Below are 22,106 nucleotides of genomic sequence, written 5' to 3' on the forward strand. Positions count from 1 at the left end.
CTTCTAATGGTGTTGACCCCTCTACCTCCTGAGTCTCTACTTCTAATGGTGTTGACCCCTCTACCTCCTGAGTCTCTACTTTTAATGGTGTTGACCCCTCTACCTCCTGAGTCTCTACTTTTAATGGTGTTGACCCCTCTACCTCCTGAGTCTCTCTACTTCTAATGGTGTTGACCCCTCTACCTCCAGAGTCTCTACTTCTAATGGTGTTGACCCCTCTACCTCCTGAGTCTCTACTTTTAATGGTGTTGACCCCTCTACCTCCAGAGTCTCTACTTCTAATGGTGTTGACCCCTCTACCTCCCGAGTCTCTACTTTTAATGGTGTTGACCCCTCTACCTCCTGAGTCTCTACTTCTAATGGTGTTGACCCCTCTACCTCCTGAGTCTCTACTTTTAATGGTGTTGACCCCTCTACCTCCTGAGTCTCTCTACTTCTAATGGTGTTGACCCCTCTACCTCCTGAGTCTCTACTTCTAATGGTGTTGACCCCTCTACCTCCTGAGTCTCTACTTCTAATGGTGTTGACCCCTCTACCTCCTGAGTCTCTACTTTTAATGGTGTTGACCCCTCTACCTCCTGAGTCTCTCTACTTCTAATGGTGTTGACCCCTCTACCTCCTGAGTCTCTACTTCTAATGGTGTTGACCCCTCTACCTCCTGAGTATCTACTTTTAATGGTGTTGACCCCTCTACCTCCTGAGTCTCTCTACTTCTAATGGTGTTGACCCCTCTACCTCCTGAGTCTCTACTTCTAATGGTGTTGACCCCTCTACCTCCCGAGTCTACTTTTAATGGTGTTGACCCCTCTACCTCCTGAGTCTCTACTTCTAATGGTGTTGACCCCTCTACCTCCTGAGTCTCTACTTTTAATGGTGTTGACCCCTCTACCTCCTGAGTCTCTACTTCTAATGGTGTTGACCCCTCTACCTCCTGAGTCTCTACTTCTAATGGTGTTGACCCCTCTACCTCCTGAGTCTCTACTTCTAATGGTGTTGACCCCTCTACCTCCTGAGTCTCTACTTTTAATGGTGTTGACCCCTCTACCTCCTGAGTCTCTCTACTTCTAATGGTGTTGACCCCTCTACCTCCTGAGTCTCTACTTCTAATGGTGTTGACCCCTCTACCTCCTGAGTCTCTACTTCTAATGGTGTTGACCCCTCTACCTCCTGAGTCTCTACTTCTAATGGTGTTGACCCCTCTACCTCCTGAGTCTCTACTTCTAATGGTGTTAACCCCGCTACCTCCCGAAATGGGTCCCCTGTGTCGTGGGAAATGGGTCCCCTGTGTCGTTTGAAATGGGTCCCTTGTGTTGTGGGACATGGGTCCCCTGTGTCTCTCCCTTTGGTTCCTTACCTATATATGTCACTCCCTTTGGTTCCTTCCCTATATATGTCTCTCCCTTTGGTTCCTTCCCTATATATGTCACTCCCTTTGGTTCCTTCCCTATATATGTCTCTCCCTTTGGTTCCTTCCCTATATATGTCTCTCCCTTTGGTTCCTTCCCTATATATGTCTCTCCCTTTGGTTCCTTCCCTATATATGTCTGTCCCTTTGGTTCCTTCCCTATATATGTCACTCCCTTTGGTTCCTTCCCTATATATGTCTCTCCCTTTGGTTCCTTCCCTATATATGTCACTCCCTTTGGTTCCTTCCCTATATATGTCTCTCCCTTTGGTTCCTTCCCTATATATGCCACTCCCTTTGGTTCCTTCCCTATATATGTCTCTCCCTTTGGTTCCTTCCCTATATATGTCACTCCCTTTGGTTCCTTCCCTATATATGTCTCTCCCTTTGGTTCCTTCCCTATATATGTCTCTCCCTTTGGTTCCTTCCCTATATATGTCTCTCCCTTTGGTTCCTTCCCTATATATGTCTCTCCCTTTGGTTCCTTCCCTATATATGTCTCTCCCTTTGGTTCCTTCCCTATATATGTCTCTCCCTTTGGTTCCTTCCCTATATATGTCTCTCCCTTTGGTTCCTTCCCTATATATGTCTCTCCCTTTGGTTCCTTCCCTATATATGTCCCTCTCTTTGGTTCCTTCCCTATATATGTCACTCCCTTTGGTTCCTTCCCTATATATGTCTCTCCCTTTGGTTCCTTCCCTATATATGTCTCTCCCTTTGGTTCCTTCCCTATATGTGTCTCTCCCTTTGGTTCCTTCCCTATATATGTCACTCCCTTTGGTTCCTTCCCTATATATGTCCCTCCCTTTGGTTCCTTCCCTATATATGTCCCTCCCTTTGGTTCCTTCCCTATATATGTCTCTCCCTTTGGTTCCTTCCCTATATATGTCTCTCCCTTTGGTTCCTTCGCTATATGTGTCTCTCCCTTTGGTTCCTTCCCCATATATGTCTCTCCCTTTGGTTCCTTCCCTATATATGTCTCTCCCTTTGGTTCCTTCCCTATATATGTCTCTCCCTTTGGTTCCTTCCCTATATATGTCTCTCCCTTTGGTTCCTTCCCTATATATGTCACTCCCTTTGGTTCCTTCCCTATATATGTCTCTCCCTTTGGTTCCTTCCCTATATATGTCACTCCCTTTGGTTCCTTCCCTATGTATGTCACTCCCTTTGGTTCCTTCCCTATATATGTCACTCCCTTTGGTTCCTTCCCTATATATGTCACTCTCTTTGGTTCCTTCCCTATATATGTCCCTCCCTTTGGTTCCTTCCCTATATATGTCACTCTCTTTGGTTCCTTCCCTATATATGTCACTCCCTTTGGTTCCTTCCCTATATATGTCTCTTCCTTTGGTTCCTTCCCTATATATGTCTCTCCCTTTGGTTCCTTCCCTATATATGTCTCTCCCTTTGGTTCCTTCCCTATATATGTCACTCCCTTTGGTTCCTTCCCTATATATGTCTCTCCCTTTGGTTCCTTCCCTATATATGCCACTCCCTTTGGTTCCTTCCCTATATATGCACTCCCTTTGGTTCCTTCCCTATATATGTTACTCCCTTTGGTTCCTTCCCTATATATGTCACTCCCTTTGGTTCCTTCCCTATATATGTCACTCCCTTTGGTTCCTTCCCTATATATGTTACTCCCTTTGGTTCCTTCCCTATATATGTCTCTCCCTTTGGTTCCTTCCCTATATGTGTCTCTCCCTTTGGTTCCTTCCCTATATGTGTCTCTCCCTTTGGTTCCTTCCCTATATGTGTCTCTCCCTTTGGTTCCTTCCCTATATGTGTCTCTCCCTTTGGTTCCTTCCCTATATGTGTCTCTCCCTTTGGTTCCTTCCCTATATATGTCACTCCCTTTGGTTCCTTCCCTATATATGTCACTCCCTTTGGTTCCTTCCCTATATATGTCTCTCCCTTTGGCTCCTTCCCTATATATGTCTCTCCCTTTGGTTCCTTCCCTATATATGTCTCTCCCTTTGGTTCCTTCCCTATATGTGTCTCTCCCTTTGGTTCCTTCCCTATATATGCCACTCCCTTTGGTTCCTTCCCTATATATGTATCTCCCTTTGGTTCCTTCCCCAGGCGTTATTGTTTCTGTTCCAGTGTCCTTCCCTATATATGTCTCTCCCTTTGGTTCCTTCCCTATATGTGTCTCTCCCTTTGGTTCCTTCCCCAGGCGTTATTGTTTCTGTTCCAGTGTCCTTCCCTATATATGTCTCTCCCTTTGGTTCCTTCCCTATATATGCCACTCCCTTTGGTTCCTTCCCTATATATGTCTCTCCCTTTGGTTCCTTCCCTATATATGTCTCTCCCTTTGGTTCCTTCCCTATGTATGTCACTCCCTTTGGTTCCTTCCCTATATATGTCACTCCCTTTGGTTCCTTCCCTATATATGTCTCTCCCTTTGGTTCCTTCCCTATATATGTCTCTCCCTTTGGTTCCTTCCCTATATGTGTCTCTCCTTTGGTTCCTTCCCTATATATGTCTCTCCCTTTGGTTCCTTCCCTATATATGTCACTCCCTTTGGTTCCTTCCCTATATATGTCTCTCCCTTTGGTTCCTTCCCTATATATGTCACTCCCTTTGGTTCCTTCCCTATGTATGTCACTCCCTTTGGTTCCTTCCCTATATATGTCACTCCCTTTGGTTCCTTCCCTATATATGTCTCTCCCTTTGGTTCCTTCCCTATATATGTCTCTCCCTTTGGTTCCTTCCCTATATGTGTCTCTCCCTTTGGTTCCTTCCCTATATATGTCTCTCCCTTTGGTTCCTTCCCTATATGTGTCTCTCCCTTTGGTTCCTTCCCTATATATGTCTCTCCCTTTGGTTCCTTCCCTATATGTGTCTCTCCCTTTGGTTCCTTCCCTATATGTCTCTCCCTTTGGTTCCTTCCCTATATGTGTCTCTCCCTTTGGTTCCTTCCCTATATATGTCTCTCCCTTTGGTTCCTTCCCTATATGTGTCTCTCCCTTTGGTTCCTTCCCTATATGTCTCTCCCTTTGGTTCCTTCCCTATATGTGTCTCTCCCTTTGGTTCCTTCCCTATATATGTCACTCCCTTTGGTTCCTTCCCTATATATGTCTCTCCCTTTGGTTCCTTCCCTATATATGTCACTCCCTTTGGTTCCTTCCCTATGTATGTCACTCCCTTTGGTTCCTTCCCTATATATGTCACTCCCTTTGGTTCCTTCCCTATATGTCACTCTCTTTGGTTCCTTCCCTATATATGTCCCTCCCTTTGGTTCCTTCCCTATATGTCACTCTCTTTGGTTCCTTCCCTATATATGTCACTCCCTTTGGTTCCTTCCCTATATATGTCTCTTCCTTTGGTTCCTTCCCTATATATGTCTCTCCCTTTGGTTCCTTCCCTATATATGTCTCTCCCTTTGGTTCCTTCCCTATATATGTCACTCCCTTTGGTTCCTTCCCTATATATGTCTCTCCCTTTGGTTCCTTCCCTATATATGCCACTCCCTTTGGTTCCTTCCCTATATATGCACTCCCTTTGGTTCCTTCCCTATATGTTACTCCCTTTGGTTCCTTCCCTATATATGTCACTCCCTTTGGTTCCTTCCCTATATATGTCACTCCCTTTGGTTCCTTCCCTATATATGTTACTCCCTTTGGTTCCTTCCCTATATATGTCTCTCCCTTTGGTTCCTTCCCTATATGTGTCTCTCCCTTTGGTTCCTTCCCTATATGTGTCTCTCCCTTTGGTTCCTTCCCTATATGTGTCTCTCCCTTTGGTTCCTTCCCTATATGTGTCTCTCCCTTTGGTTCCTTCCCTATATATGTCTCTCCCTTTGGTTCCTTCCCTATATATGTCTCTCCCTTTGGTTGCTTCCCTATATATGTCTCTCCCTTTGGTTCCTTCCCTATATATGTCTCTCCCTTTGGTTCCTTCCCTATATATGTCTCTCCCTTTGGTTCCTTCCCTATATATGTCTCTCCCTTTGGTTCCTTCCCTATATATGTCTCTCCCTTTGGTTCCTTCCCTATATATGTCTCTCCCTTTGGTTCCTTCCCTATATATGTCTCTCCCTTTGGTTCCTTCCCTATATATGTCTCTCCCTTTGGTTCCTTCCCTATATGTGTCTCTCCCTTTGGTTCCTTCCCTATATATGTTCTCCCTTTGGTTCCTTGTGTCTCCCTTTGGTTCCTTCCTCACTCCCTTTGGTTCCTTCCCTATATCTGTCACTCCCTTTGGTTCCTTCCCCAGGCGTTATTGTTTCTGTTCCAGTGTCATGTCTATGTGTTGTTTGTGTGTCTTGTTTTGTATTTAGTCGCATTTATGTATTGAAACACTCCCTCCCTGAACTTGCTTCCCGACTCTCAGCGTACTCATTACTCTGCCACTGTGTACTCGTTACTCTGCCACTGTGTACTCTCTGTTTAGGGCCATAATAGCATTCTAGTTTGCTCTGTTTTTTTGGTAATTTCTTTCCAATGTGTTAAGTAATTATCTTTTTGTTTTCTCATGATTTGGTTTGGGTCTAATTGTGTTTCTGTCCTGGGGCTCTGTGGGGTGTGTTTGTGTTTGTGAACAGAGCCCCGAACCAGCTTGCTTAGGGGACTCTTCTCCAGGTTCATCTCTCTGTAGGTGATGGCTTTGTTATGGAAGGTTTGGGAATCGCTTCCTTTTAGGTGGTTGTAGAATTTAACGTCTCTTTTCTGGATTTTGATAATTAGCGGGTATCGACTTAGTTCTGCTTTGCAGGCATTATTTGGTGTTTTACGTTGTACACTGAGGATATTTTTGCAGAATTCTGCATGCTGAGTCTCAATTCGGTGTTTGTCCCATTTTGTGAATTATTGGTTGGTGAGCGGACCCCAGACCTCACAACCATAAAGGGAAATGGGTTCTATAACTGATTCAAGTATTTTTAGCCAGATCCTAATTGGTATGTTACATTTTATGTTCCTTTTGATGGCATAGAAGGCCCTTATTGCCTTGTCTCTCAGATCGTTCACAGCTTTGTGGAAGTTACCTGTGGCGCTGATGTTTAGGCCAAGGTATGTATAGTTTTTTGTGTGCTCTAGGGCAATGATGTCTAGATGGAATTTGTATTTGTGGTCCTGGCGACTGGACCTTTTTTGGAACACCGTTATTTTGGTCTTACTGAGATGTACTGTCAGGGCCCAGGTCTAACAGAATCTGTGTAGAAGATCTAGGTGCTGTTGTAGGCCCTCCTTGGTTGGGGACAGATCTAGGTGCTGTTGTAGGCCCTCCTTGGTTGTGGACAGATCTAGGTGCTGTTGTAGGCCATCCTTGGTTGGGGACAGATCTAGGTGCTGTTGTAGGCCCTCCTTGGTTGGGGACAGATCTAGGTGCTGTTGTAGGCCCTCCTTGGTTGGGGACAGATCTAGGTGCTGTTGTAGGCCCTCCTTGGTTGGGGACAGATCTAGGTGCTGTTGTAGGCCCTCCTTGGTTGAGGACAGAAGCACCAGGATCATCAGGAAACAGTAGACATTTGACTTCAGATTCTAGTAGGTTGAGGCCGGGTGCTGCGGACTGTTGCCCTCGCCAATTTGTTGATATATATGTTGAAGAGGGTGGGGCTTAAGCTGCATCCCTGTCTCACCCCCCGGCCCTGTGGAAAGAAATGGTCGTTTTTTGCCCATTTTAACTATGCACTTTGTTTGTGTACACAAATACATGGATTTTATAATGTCGGATGTGTCTCCCCCAACACCACTTTCCATTCATTTGTACAACCCTCATGCCAAATTGAGTCAAGCTTTTTTGAAATAAACAAAGTACGAGAAAACTTTACATGTTTGTTTGTCAATTAGGGTTTGCAGGGTGAATACGTGGTCTGTTGTACGGTAAAAAAAAAATGTTAAAGCCCATTTGACGTTTGCTCAGTACATTCTTTTTGCTGAGGAAATGTACACATCTGGTGTTAATGATAATGCACAGGATTTTCCCAAGGTTGCTGTTGACGCATATCCCACGGTAGTTATTCTGGTCAAATTTGTCTCCACTTTTTGGTGGATTGGGGTGATCATTCCTTGGTTCCAAATATTGGGGGAGATACCAGAGCTGAGGATGATGTTAAAGAGTTTAATAATAGAGTTTGTGGTCTGTATATTTCATCATTTCATTTAGGAAACCATCAACACAACAGGCCTTTTTAGTGGTCCTTCTGTAGCTCAGTTGGTAGAGCATGGCGCTTGTAACGCCAGGGTAGTGGGTTCGATTCCCGGGACCACCCATACGTAGAATGTATGCACACATGACTGTAAGTCGCTTTGGATAAAAGCGTCTGCTAAATGGCATATATTATTATTATTATATTATATTATTGGAGGGTTTGTATTTTGTCCTGTAGTTCATTCCATGTAAAAGTAATTCTCCCCCCCCCCTTCCCTCAGGTTCATTGCTGTGTCAATCCCTCTGAACTACAACAGGAAGCACGTTGACCAGCGTCAGATCATCCTGCTGTCAGGCACCTGGCTCATAGCCCTGGCCGTGGCTTCCCCAGTCATGTTGGGTATCAACAACATCCCACACCGGGACCCCACCGAGTGTAAACTGGAAGATGACAACTACGTGGTTTACTCCTCTGTCTGCTCCTTCTTCATCCCCTGTCCCATCATGCTCCTCCTCTACTTCGGCATGTTCCGGGGCCTGAAGAGGTGGGAGGAGGCGCGCAAGGCCAAGCTGAGGAACAGCATCCAGACGTGCAGGAAGCTTCAGCATGCAGCCGCCGCCGCCGCCATGCCGACCTCGGGGACCATCCCCGGGCCGCTGCCCATGCCCCTGCCCAGGATCATCGAGAGGGACCTGGCTCAGGCCCGGCTGGGGCTGGAGGATACCGATGACTATCTGCAGCCGGACTGCCCCCCGTTCCCCTCGGCGTACAGGGAGAGGATCAGCTCCGTACCGTCTATCTCCTACCAGCAGAAGCCGCCGCAGAAGAGGAAGCGAGCCAAGATCAACGGCAGGGAGAGGAAGGCCATGAGGGTTCTTCCTGTTGTGGTGGGTAAGTGCCACAGATTAAAGATACAGACTTGTCAAAAAGTTGTCAAAAAACTCACAAAAGGCTCCCATGACTTGTCAAAAACGAATACGTTCCCCTCAAACCTGTCAAAAATTGTACAAAGGTTTCCTTCAAACTTCCGAGTCAGAGTCCTATGAGTCCAGAATCAAGTTACAAGTGTTTGTGACTGACTGAAGTCGCCATCTCTGTTTCCTCCCCTTTCTACTGTTCTACTGAGGGCTCATAGGGTAGGTTCTACTGAGGGCTCATAGGGTAGGTTCTACTGAGGGCTCATAGGGTAGGTTCTACTGAAGGCTCATAGGGTAGGTTCTACTGAGGGCTCATAGGGTAGGTTCTACTGAGGGCTCATAGGGTAGGTTCTACTGAGGGCTCATAGGGTAGGTTCTACTGAGGGCTCATAGGGTAGGTTCTACTGAGGGCTCATAGGGTAGGTTCTACTGAGGGCTCATAGGGTAGGTTCTACTGAGGGCTCATAGGGTAGGTTCTACTGAGGGCTCATAGTGTAGGTTCTACTGAGGGCTCATAGGGTAGGTTCTACTGAGGGCTCATAGGGTAGGTTCTACTGAGGGCTCATAGGGTAGGTTCTACTGAGGGCTCATAGGGTAGGTTCTACTGAGGGCTCATAGGGTAGGTTCTACTGAGGGCTCATAGGGTAGGTTCTACTGAGGGCTCATAGGGTAGGTTCTACTGAGGGCTCATAGGGTAGGTTCTACTGAGGGCTCATAGGGTAGGTTCTACTGAGGGCTCATAGGGTAGGTTCTACTGAGGGCTCATAGGGTAGGTTCTACTGAGGGCTCATAGGGTAGGTTCTGACTGGTCGTGATCAGACTTGGGTCAAATGCATGTTTTGGGTTCATACTGTATAAACCCCTTATGGCCGGCCTCAAAGCACACATTGCTTTCTCCAAAGGCTTAAAATAAAATAAAAAATGAAATATATAATTAAAACACACACGTTGGGAGCCCTAAAAGCTAGACTAGACAGTCACTATCAGATAGTACTGGGAACCGGTTCTCCAGTTATAATGACAGGCTACATTTATAAAAGGATGAAAGTATTGTGTTTCCAGCTTCTGATTCACTGACCTGCTTAATGGATGATAATGTTCATCAAACCAGAACCTGGAAATGGATAGAAACGTTAAATCATGAGATGAAGTGATGAAAAGGATAAAATACCCAGCAGGCCGAGCTGGTTGAAAGGATGTCATCCAGTTTGGTCCACTGGGAGAGTATTGTGTTTCTCTGGAGTCACACTGACCTGGACATTGATTAAGGGGCCGCTAAATGGAAATGATGCAGTGATATACCTCGGGGGAATTCTCTATCTCTCATTTCTGAACATATTCACTTTTGGTCACAGCGTCATCATTCATGAATAATTTGAGGTGGTTGAGTCATTTTCTCAGTGTCAGGCTGATGAGGTGCATTTTTTATGAAACATGCACTATGTTTGAGTGGTGGATGCTGGTGACACATCCTTCATCTTCATCGGTGAGAGAAAAACAAAACCCTTCTATAAAAAAGGTGCTGTGTCCTGCAGTGCTCTCATGGCTTCCTGATCTGTCACAATGAACTGCTTCACACTTTTAAAAAGGCTTTCAAAAAGAGGTTATTTGGCTGTCCTAATAGGATAACTCTTTCGAAGAACCTTTTTGGGTTCCGGGTAGAACCCTCTGTGAAAAAAGGGTTCTACATGGAACTCAAAGGGTTCTGCTTGGAAAAGGACAACCAAATATCCTTTTTTAGGTAGAACTGTAAGTGTGGTGTGCCCACTGTCATGTGCTACTTTTATTTTTAAATGATTCATGGGAGAAACAACCTTTCTAATGTACAATGAATGCTACAGTGTTGACAGCAGATACACAGCTTGTTAGGAAAATAAAGAATGCTACAGTGTTGACAGCAGATACACAGCTTGTCAGCAGATACACAGCTTGTTAGGAAAATACAGAATGCTACAGTGTTGACAGCAGGTACACAGCTTGTTAGGAAAATATAGAATGCTACAGTGTTGACAGCAGATACACAGCGTGTTAGGAAAATACAGAATGCTGCATTGTTGACAGCAGATACACAGCTTGTTAGGAAAATACAGAATGCTACAGTGTTGACAGCAGATACACAGCTTGTTAGGAAAATACAGAATGCTGCAGTGTTGACAGCAGATACACAGCTTGGTAGGAGAATTCTGCATTGTGGACAGCAGATGCACAGCTTGCAAGGAAAAAGCTACAGTGTTGACAGCAGATACACAGCTTGGTAGGAGAATTCTGCATTGTTGACAGCAGATACACAGCTTGTTAGGAAAAAGCTACAGTGTTGACAGCAGATACACAGCTTGTTAGGAAAAAGCTACAGTGTTACAGAAGGGCTGTTAGACAGAAGGTCTGTAGTCATCAGATGCTAGGTCTGACAGAAGGTCTGTAGTCATCAGATGCTAGGTCTGACAGAAGGTCTTTATTCATCAGATGCTAGGTCTAGCAGGTCTGTAGTCATCAGATGCTAGGTCTAACAGAAGGTCTGTAGTCATCAGATGCTAGGTCTGACAGAAGGTCTGTTTGACAGGTCTGTAGTCATCAGATGCTAGGTCTGACAGAAGGTCTGTTAGACAGAAGGTCTGTAGTCATCAGATGCTAGGTCTAATAGAAGGTCTGTTAGACATCAGATGCTACGTCTGACAGAAGGTCTGTAGTCATCAGAGACTAGGTCTGACAGAAGATCTGTAGTCATCAGACGCTAGGTCTGACAGAAGGTCTGTAGTCATCAGATGCTAGGTCTGACAGAAGGTCTGTAGACAGGTCTGTAGTCATCAGATGCTAGGTCTAACAGAAGGTCTGTAGTCATCAGATGCTAGTTCTGACAGAAGGTCTGTTAGACAGAAGGTCTGTAGTCATCAGAGACTAGGTCTGACAGAAGGTCTGTAGTCATCAGATGCTAGGTCTGACAGAAGGTCTGTAGTCATCAGATGCTAGTTCTGACAGAAGGTCTGTTAGACAGAAAGTGTGTAGTCATCAGATGCTAGGTCTAACAGAAGGTCTGTAGTCATCAGATGCTAGTTCTGACAGAAGGTCTGTAGACAGGTCTGTAGTCATCAGATGCTAGGTCTGACAGAAGGTCTGTAGACATCAGATGCTTGGTCTGACAGAAGGTCTGTAGTCATCAGATGCTAGGTCTGACAGAAGGTATGTAGACATCAGATGCTAGGTCTGACAGAAGGTCTGTTAGACATCAGATGCTAGGTCTGACAGAAGGTCTGTAGTCATCAGATGCTAGGTCTGACAGAAGGGCTGTTAGACAGAAGGTCTGTGGTCATCAGATGCTAGGTCTGACTGAAGGTCTGTAGTCATCAGACACTAGGTCTGACAGAAGGTCTGTTAGACAGAAGGTCTGTGGTCATCAGATGCTAGGTCTGACAGAAGGTCTGTAGTCATCAGACACTAGGTCTGACAGAAGGTCTGTTAGACAGAAGGTCTGTGGTCATCAGATGCTAGGTCTGACAGAAGGTCTGTAGTCATCAGATGCTAGGTCTGACAGAAGAGCTGTTAGACAGAAGGTCTGTGGTCATCAGATGCTAGGTCTGACAGAAGGTCTGTGGTCATCAGATGCTAGGTCTGACAGAAGGTCTGTAGTCATCAGATGCTAGGTCTGACAGAAGGTCTCTAGTCATCAGATGCTAGGTCTGACAGAAGGTCTGTAGTAATCAGATGCTAGGTCTGACAGAAGGTCTGTAGTCATCAGACACTAAGTCTGACAGAAGGTCTGTCAGACAGAAGGTCTGTGGTCATCAGATGCTAGGTCTGACACAAGGTCTGTAGTCATCAGACACTAGGTCTGACAGAAGGTCTGTTAGACAGAAGGTCTGTGGTCATCAGATGCTAGGTCTGACAGAAGGTCTGTAGTCATCAGACACTAGGTCTGACAGAAGGTCTGTAGACATCAGATGCTAGGTCTGACAGAAGGTCTGTAGTCATCAGATGCTAGGTCTAGCAGAAGGTCTGTAGTCATCAGACACTAGGTCTGACAGAAGATCTGTAGACATCAGATGCTAGGTCTGACAGAAGGTCTGTAGTCATCAGACACTAGGTCTGACAGAAGGTCTGTAGACATCCGATGCTAGGTCTGACAGAAGGTCTGTAGTCATCAGATGCTAGGTCTGACAGAAGGTCTGTAGTCATCAGATGCTAGGTCTGACAGAAGGTCTGTAGTCATCAGATGCTAGGTCTGACAGAAGGTCTTTATTCATCAGATGCTAGGTCTAGCAGAAGGTCTGTAGACAGGTCTGTGGTCATCAGATGCTAGGTCTGACAGAAGGTCTGTAGTCATCAGATGCTAGGTCTGACAGAAGGTCTGTAGACATCAGATGCTAGGTCTGACAGAAGGTCTGTAGTCATCAGATGCTAGGTCTGACAGAAGGTCTGTAGACAGGTCTGTGGTCATCAGATGCTAGGTCTAGCAGAAGGTCTGTAGACAGATCTGTGGTCATCAGATGCTAGGTCTGACAGAAGGTCTTTATTCATCAGATGCTAGGTCTGACAGAAGGTCTTTATTCATCAGATGCTAGGTCTAGCAGAAGGTCTGTAGACAGGTCTGTGGTCATCAGATGCTAGGTCTAGCAGAAGGTCTGTAGACAGGTCTGTGGTCATCAGATGCTAGGTCTAGCAGAAGGTCTGTAGACAGGTCTGTGGTCATCAGATGCTAGGTCTAGCAGAAGGTCTGTAGACAGGTCTGTGGTCATCAGATGCTAGGTCTGACAGAAGGTCTTTATTCATCAGATGCTAGGTCTGACAGAAGGTCTGTAGTCATCAGATGCTGCTAGGTCTGACAGAAGGTCTGTGGTCATCAGATGCTAGGTCTAGCAGAAGGTCTGTAGACAGGTCTGTGGTCATCAGATGCTAGGTCTAGCAGAAGGTCTGTAGACAGGTCTGTGGTCATCAGATGCTAGGTCTAGCAGAAGGTCTGTAGACAGGTCTGTGGTCATCAGATGCTAGGTCTGACAGAAGGTCTGTAGTCATCAGATGCTAGGTCTGACAGAAGGTATGTAGTCATCAGATGCTAGGTCTAACAGAAGGTCTGTAGTCATCAGATGCTCGGTCTGACAGAATGTCTGTTAGACAGGTCTGTAGTCATCAGATGCTAGGTCTGACAGAAGGTCTGTAGTCATCAGACGGTAGGTCTGACAGAAGGTCTGTAGTCATCAGATGCTAGGTCTGACAGAAGGTCTGTAGTCATCAGATGCTAGGTCTGACAGAAGGTCTGTTTGACAGGTCTGTAGTCATCAGATGCTAGGTCTGACAGAAGGTCTGTAGGTCTGACAGAAGGTCTGTAGTCATCAGACACTAGGTCTGACAGAAGGTCTGTTAGACAGAAGGTCTGTGGTCATCAGATGCTAGGTCTGACAGAAGGTCTGTAGTCATCAGATGCTAGGTCTGACAGAAGGTCTGTAGTTATCAGATGCTAGGTCTAGCAGAAGGTCTGTAGTCATCAGATGCTTGGTCTGACAGAAGGTCTGTAGACATCAGATGCTAGGTCTGACAGAAGGTCTGTTGTCATCAGATGCTAGGTCTAGCAGAAGGTCTGTAGTCATCAGACACTAGGTCTGACAGAAGGTCTGTTAGACAGAAGGTCTGTGGTCATCAGATGCTAGGTCTGACAGAAGGTCTGTAGTCATCAGACACTAGGTCTGACAGAAGATCTGTAGACATCAGATGCTAGGTCTGACAGGTCTGTAGTCATCAGACACTAGGTCTGACAGAAGGTCTGTAGACATCAGATGCTAGGTCTGACAGAAGGTCTGTAGCCATCAGACACTAGGTCTGACAGAAGGTCTGTAGTCATCAGATGCTAGGTCTGACAGAAGGTCTGTAGCCATCAGACACTAGGTCTGACAGAAGGTCTGTAGACATCAGATGCTAGGTCTGACAGAAGGTCTTTATTCATCAGATGCTAGGTCTAGCAGAAGGTCTGTAGACAGGTCTGTGGTCATCAGATGCTAGGTCTGACAGAAGGTCTGTAGTCATCAGATGCTAGGTCTGACAGAAGGTCTTTATTCATCAGATGCTAGGTCTAGCAGAAAGTCTGTAGACAGGTCTGTGGTCATCAGATGCTAGGTCTGACAGAAGGTCTTTATTCATCAGATGCTAGGTCTAGCAGAAGGTCTGTAGACAGGTCTGTGGTCATCAGATGCTAGGTCTGACAGAAGGTCTGTAGTCATCAGATGCTAGGTCTGACAGAAGGTCTGTAGTCATCAGATGCTAGGTCTAGCAGAAGGTCTGTAGACAGGTCTGTGGTCATCAGATGCTAGGTCTAGCAGAAGGTCTGTAGACAGATCTGTGGTCATCAGATGCTAGGTCTGACAGAAGGTCTTTATTCATCAGATGCTAGGTCTGACAGAAGGTCTTTATTCATCAGATGCTAGGTCTAGCAGAAGGTCTGTAGACAGGTCTGTGGTCATCAGATGCTAGGTCTAGCAGAAGGTCTGTAGACAGGTCTGTGGTCATCAGATGCTAGGTCTAGCAGAAGGTCTGTAGACAGGTCTGTGGTCATCAGATGCTAGGTCTAGCAGAAGGTCTGTAGACAGGTCTGTGGTCATCAGATGCTATGTCTGACAGAAGGTCTTTATTCATCAGATGCTAGGTCTAGCAGAAGGTCTGTAGACAGGTCTGTGGTCATCAGATGCTAGGTCTAGCAGAAGGTCTGTAGACAGGTCTGTGGTCATCAGATGCTAGGTCTGACAGAAGGTCTTTATTCATCAGATGCTAGGTCTGACAGAAGGTCTGTAGTCATCAGATGCTAGGTCTGACAGAAGGTCTGTAGTCATCAGATGCTAGGTCTGACAGAAGGTCAGTAGTCATCAGATGCTAGGTCTGACAGAAGGTCTGTAGTCATCAGATGCTAGGTCTGACAGAAGGTCTGTAGTCATCAGATGCTAGGTCTAACAGAAGGTCTGTAGTCATCAGATGCTAGGTCTGACAGAAGGTCTGTAGTCATCAGATGCTAGGTCTGACAGAAGGTCTGTAGACATCAGATGCTAGGTCTGACAGAAGGTCTGTAGTCATCAGATGCTAGGTCTGACAGAAGGTCTGTAGTCATCAGATGCTAGGTCTGACAGAAGGTCTGTAGTCATCAGATGCTAGGTCTGATAGAAGGTCTGTAGTCATCAGATGCTAGGTCTGACAGAAGGTCTGTAGTCATCAGACGCTAGGTCTGACAGAAGGTCTGTAGATATCAGATGCTAGGTCTGACAGAAGGTCTGTTAGACAGAAGGTCAGTAGTCATCAGATGCTAGGTCTGACAGAAGGTCTGTAGTCATCAGACGCTAGGTCTGACAGAAGGTCTGTAGACCTATTAGAAGTGTGACTTTAGGCCACCGTTCTCTACCTGACTAAGTTTAGCTTAATGCCTTCACTCCAGACATGATGTTCCACTTTGGATCGTCTTATAACCCCACGACACACATGACCACAGGTTTAAGTACAGAGATGCCTACTGATTCGTTCACGGCTTGAACTAATGAGCAGAAACAGATGGAAGTGTTGAGGAGAGTTAAATGTCTTCATTAGTCTCCAGCCAGACTGACGGATGTTCCTCTCTGTCTTTGGTAATCTATGTGGGAGACCATGTGGGTGGTGACTCATTACACAGATAGTCATTTCACAGTACCATGCCCAATCCAAAACATAATGTGGATATTGTCAGCAAAAGTTCCAGAAACTATAATTGTGATTTGCGTAATCAGGTCAGCTCTGTACAAGCTTGGTTTGGTTCAGCAGTGTGAAAATCCCATCTGCGTTTCTAATAAACAGAGTTTAAAGTAAGAGAAAAAAAAGAGTCTCTGCTGTTCAACAGATCAGATTTCTGCTGACTTTGAATTGAAGTTGATCCTTAAGTTTGATCGTGTCCCAGGACAGGAGGCAGTTGGTATCAGGTAACACTCAGAGCGTCACATCAATTAGTATTAGCAGGAGACACAGTTTACCTCTGCTGGGGACACGACAGGCTGTCCCTCATAACACCAGGCAGTCAGTGAGGGTGGTTCCTGTTGAAGACAACACAGATCAATAACAATGTCGGCCGTCTCCACTCAGTAGATCACCGGCTGGGTGTCAAACAGGTGGGAAACGAACAGAACAATGTGTCTGTTCTGTGGTCAGAGACGAGGCTGTGCACGGCCGGCGTTGGTCTTGGTCTTTACATTGAGGGTAGATATTAAGATGTCACTGAGGATAGTGATTCTACACGGAACGTTGGGAACAGAAGAGGGGAAAGGAAGGAGAAGCATTTAGCTAATACAGACAGACAGACAGACAGACAGACAGACAGACAGACAGACAGACAGACAGACAGACAGACAGACAGACAGACAGACAGACAGACAGACAGACAGACAGACAGACAGACAGACAGACAGACAGACAGACAGGCAGGCAGACAGACAGACAGACAGACAGACAGACAGACAGACAGACAGACAGACAGACAGACAGACAGACAGACAGACAGACAGACAGACAGACAGACAGACAGACAGACAGACAGACAGACATCAGATCCTCTCCTACCAGACAGACAGACAGACAGACAGACAGACAGACAGACAGACAGACAGACAGACAGACAGACAGACAGACAGACAGACAGACAGACAGACAGACAGACAGACAGACAGACAGACAGACAGACAGACAGACATCAGATCCTCTCCTACTAGACAGACAGACAGACAGGCAGGCAGGCAGGCAGACAGACAGACAGACAGACAGACAGACAGACAGACAGACAGACAGACAGACAGACAGACAGACAGACAGACAGACAGACAGACAGACAGACCCTCTCCTACTAGACAGACAGACAGACAGACAGACAGACAGACAGACAGACAGACAGACAGACAGACAGACAGACAGACAGACAGACAGACAGACAGACAGACAGACAGACAGACAGACAGACAGACAGACAGACAGACAGACATCAGATCCTCTCCTACTAGACAGACAGACAGACAGGCAGGCAGGCAGGCAGGCAGGCAGGCAGGCAGGCAGGCAGGCAGGCAGACAGACAGACAGACAGACAGACATCAGATCCTCTCCTACCAGACAGACAGACAGACAGACAGACAGACAGACAGACAGACAGACAGACAGACAGACAGACAGACAGACAGACAGACAGACAGACAGACAGACAGACAGACAGACAGACAGACAGACATCCTCTATTTTTCCTCTTTGGCAAAAACACTTATTCTGTTGAAGGGTTAAAGGACAGACAGTTTTCTGTTTCCAATTTGTAAAGAACATTTGTTGACTGTAATTATTCTCCACATTCGTCAAATGAAATACGCTCTTGGAGGTGAGCTAAATTAAGTTTCCCCGGGACAATGTTGATACTTTGATTGCTTTATGGGGAAGCTCAATAAGGAAGCTTAATAAGGAAGGAGCACACAATCCTATTGTAATTCCTTCCAGGGGTGCACCGGATTAGTTAGGGACTGGCAAGCAGGGTTCAAATGACCCAGTGGAAATTGGAAACATTTATGAAGGTTAATCCAACTGACATTTTGGGATGTTCTAGGGGGTGCTCATACTCTGTAGGGGGTGCCCGACATATCTAGGGGGTGCCTGACATCAAAGTGTTTGACTTGTGGGGGGGTCCACATCGATATTAAAATGATCACCCCCGTTTATGCATGGAGATGAAGACAGACTGTCTCTTAAGAGTAAAGTCTCTCCATCTCCCAGAGAGTTGAGGTATAAATTCAGCCCAGTCCAATGAACACCTAAACACCTAACCAATGAATCATACAACGCATGGAGACGCATGGAGACACTCCAGACAAATGGCTTCTATCTACTGTCAGTTGCCCCTTGATTAAGTGTCTGTCCAGGGAAGCTCTGATTCACAGATGTAGGTGGTTGGTGGGTCTTGATTAAGTGTCTGTCCAGGGAAGCTCTGATTCACAGCTGTAGGTGGTTGGTGGGTCTTGATTAAGTGTCTGTCCAGGGAAGCTCTGATTCACAGCTGTAGGTGGTTGGTGGTCTTGATTAAGTGTCCAGGGAAGCTCTGATTCACAGTTGTAGGTGGTTGGTGGGTCTTGATTAAGTGTCCAGGGAAGCTCTGATTCACAGCTGTAGGTGGTTGGTGGGTCTTGATCAAGTGTCTGTCCAGGGAAGCTCTGATTCACAGCTGTAGGTGGTTGGTGGGTCTTGATCAAGTGTCTGTCCAGGGAAGCTCTGATTCACAGCTGTAGATGGAAACTAAGCTTATTAGGTTGCAGTATCAGTTCCAGGTGGAGGAAGAGCTTCCCTGTTCAGGAGATGGTACTCCCAAATGGCAACCTATTCCCTATTTAGTGCACTACTTTTGTCCAGAGGTTTATGACGGCTCTAGTCAAAAGTAGTGCACTACATAGGGAATAGGGTCCAGTTTAGGGCGCAACCCTAATCTGTATCGCTACTTCAGCCCGACCTCCAAGCGCTTGACTGAGTATTTATAGCAATCCCATCAACATTCCTGCATTATTCACCTCACCAGAGAGGCAGGCAGGTTTCTAATCTACAAGGACATCAGCCATGCTGTTAATTTATCTCACTCTTATCTCCATATTGTAAACACTTTTTCGTCCTAAATGGCACCCTATTCCCTACATAGTGCACTACTTTTGACCAGGAATAGGGTGCTATTTGGGATTCCCCCGTATTAATGTTGACAGGGTCTAGGCAGTGTAAATGAGTGTTACCCAGCCGCCGAGGTGTCGTTGTGAATTGATTGCGTGTGAAGAAATAGCTTGGGTTGCTAATCAACCGGCTATACACTTACTTACCCTCTCACGGTTGGAAAGGGATATTAACAAATGTTTTACACAGAATGAGTTCTCTCTCTCTCTCTCTGTCTCTCTGTCTCTCTGTCTCTCTCTCTGTCTCTCCTCTCTCTGTCTCTCTCTCTCTCTCTCTCTCTCTCTCTCTCTCTCTCTCTCTCTCTCTCTCTCTCTCTCTCTCTCTCTCTCTCTCTCTCTCTCTCTCTCTCTCTCTCTCTCTCATTAGTGTGCATCGGTTTTGGTAAAACGTCAGCACGCCACTTTATAAAATGGAGTGTTTTCTGCTTCAGGGGCAAAAGGAGAATAAAAAATAATTGTAAAAAAATGTGTGACGGTTAAACTGCTGATTAATGTTCTTTGTGTCTCCATGAAATATCACTAAGACTGACATGGTAGATTGGCTGTGCTGATCAGATGGGGTTGGCAGTGGAACAGTAAAGTCTGGTGGTTGTAGGGAGATTTTACACCACTTTGATTCAGCTTCTGCTTGGTCTTGGTAACAACGGTTATAAAGACCTACCGTACGTAGATAAAGACCTACAGTATGTAGATAAAGACCTACAGTAGGTAGATAAAGACCTACAGTAGGTAGATATGTAGATAAAGACCTACAGTAGGTAGATATGTAGATAAAGACCTACAGTAGGTAGATATGTAGATAAAGACCTACAGTATGTAGATAAAGACCTACAGTACGTAGATAAAGACCTACAGTAGGTAGATATGTAGATAAAGACCTACAGTAGGTAGATATGTAGATAAAGACCTACAGTAGGTAGATATGTAGATAAAGACCTACAGTAGGTAGATAAAGACCTACAGTAGGTAGATAAAGACCTACAGTAGGTAGATAAAGATCTACAGTAGAGGAATAAAGACCTACAGTAGGTAGATAAAGACCTACAGTAGGTAGATAAAGACCTACAGTAGGTAGATAAAGACCTACAGTAGGTAGATAAAGACCTACAGTAGGTAGATAAAGACCTACAGTAGGTAGATAAAGACATACAGTAGGTAGATAAAGACCTACAGTAGGTAGATAAAGACATACAGTAGGTAGATAAAGACCTACAGTAGGTAGATAAAGACCTACAGTAGGTAGATAAAGACCTACAGTAGAGGAATAAAGACCTACAGTAGGTAGATAAAGACCTACAGTAGGTAGATAAAGACCTACAGTAGGTGGATAAAGACCTACAGTAGGTAGATAAAGACCTACAGTAGGTGGATAAAGACCTACAGTAGGTAGATATAAGTTGATTGATTTATAATTGATGGGATATTTTCCAGACTCTGAAAGCTCTTACACAGTAAGGAGGTCAAGTCACCTCATCTAATCAATCAATCATCCGTGAATCAATTAATGGATCCATTATTCAGAACAGTCCCCTAACCTCTCCTCTCCTCTTCCTCCCCTCAGGTTGCTTCCTGTTCTGCTGGACGCCGTTCTTCGTCGTCCACACCACCCGGGCCCTGTGTGCTACCTGCTACATCCCGCAGGCCCTGATAAGCACCGTCACCTGGCTGGGCTACGTCAACAGCGCCCTCAACCCCATTATCTACACGGTCTTCAACACGGAGTTCAGGAAGTTCTTCAAGAAGTCCCTCCACTCATTCAGCTGCTGCTGACGTCAGCCCCGCACCGCAGGGACAATGGTAGCGCTAACCGTACGCTCACAGAAGGCGTGTACTACTGCACAGGCATTTCCAAGGGCCAGGGGTGGGCTCAGTTCAGAAGGTACACAAAACAAAAAATGTCCAATTATCTTCAATGCTTTTCGGTGAGGAGAATGTGGAATTGGAATTTGGTTGACATTCTTAATTGTCTGGGGATGGCCCAGGGCTAAATCTGTATGTATTGCTCTGGGGTGGCCAACCCTCCTCCTGGACAGCTACTTTAGTGAACAGGTTTTTGCTCCAACCCTACCTAAACAGATTGACCAGCTGATTCAACAGGGATGGAGCCAGCACACCTGTAGATCTCCAGGAGGAGGTTACAAGTTAAACCTTTATTTAACTTGGCAAGTCAGTTAAAGAACACATTCTTATTTACAATGACGGCCTCCCGGGGATCAGTATGTTAACTGCTTTGCTCAGGGGCAGAACAACCCTTGTTGGCTTGGGGATTCGATCCAGCAACCTTTAGGTTACTGACCCAACGCTCTAACCACTAGACTACCTGCTGGTTACTGACCCAACGCTCTAACCACTAGGCTACCTGCTGGTTACTGACCCAACGCTCTAACCACTAGGCTACCTGCTGGTTACAGACCCAACGCTCTAACCACTAGGCTACCTGCTGGTTAATGACCCAACGCTCTAACCACTAGACTACCTGCTGGTTACTGACCCAACGCTCTAACCACTAGTCTACCTGCAGGTTACTGACCCAACGCTCTAACCACTAGTCTACCTGCAGGTTACTGGCCCAACGCTCTAACCACTAGTCTACCTGCAGGTTACTGGCCCAACACTCTAACCACTAGGCTACCTGCTGGTTACTGGCCCAACGCTCTAACCACTAGACTACCTGCTGGTTACTAACCCAACGCTCTAACCACTAGGCTACCTGCTGGTTACTGGCCCAACGCTCTAACCACTAGACTACCTGCTGGTTACTAACCCAACGCTCTAACCACTAGACTACCTGCCCCCTCAACCCCATAGTCATGCCACTGAGATATGGGTATATGAGTGTTTATCTGGTGGGTGGGCGGAGTTGGGTGGGCGGAGTCTGAGACCATTCCAATTGTTCTAAAGTAACATCGCTATCCGTCCTGGATACCATGGCGATGCTGGTTTTGCATTGTTTATTACAGGTGTGGTATGAGGCTTAATACTAGCATTATAACAGTCTTACGATGGTGATATAACAG

The 22,106-nt window shown here is 45.9% G+C and overlaps 1 protein-coding gene across 2 annotated transcripts in view; it reads left to right on the plus strand.

Moving 5' to 3' along the window:
- LOC124019856 (D(4) dopamine receptor-like) overlaps window positions 1-21,106 on the plus strand; it is a 44,081-nt gene extending 22,975 nt beyond the window's left edge. Inside the window, exons 3-4 of one of the 2 annotated variants that reach the window (XM_046335291.1) lie at window positions 7,780-8,390; window positions 20,651-21,106. In XM_046335291.1, the coding sequence (XP_046191247.1) occupies window positions 7,780-8,390; window positions 20,651-20,859 (820 nt within the window). In that variant the 3' untranslated portion in view covers window positions 20,860-21,106. The remainder of the gene's footprint in view (window positions 1-7,779; window positions 8,391-20,650) is intronic. The other variant, XM_046335292.1, reaches the window with a different exon arrangement.
- The last annotated feature ends 1,000 nt before the right edge of the window (window positions 21,107-22,106 follow it).

The sequence above is a fragment of the Oncorhynchus gorbuscha genome, unplaced genomic scaffold (assembly GCF_021184085.1).
Source record: "Oncorhynchus gorbuscha isolate QuinsamMale2020 ecotype Even-year unplaced genomic scaffold, OgorEven_v1.0 Un_scaffold_697, whole genome shotgun sequence".
In the NCBI taxonomy this organism is placed as follows: Eukaryota; Metazoa; Chordata; class Actinopteri; order Salmoniformes; family Salmonidae; genus Oncorhynchus; species Oncorhynchus gorbuscha.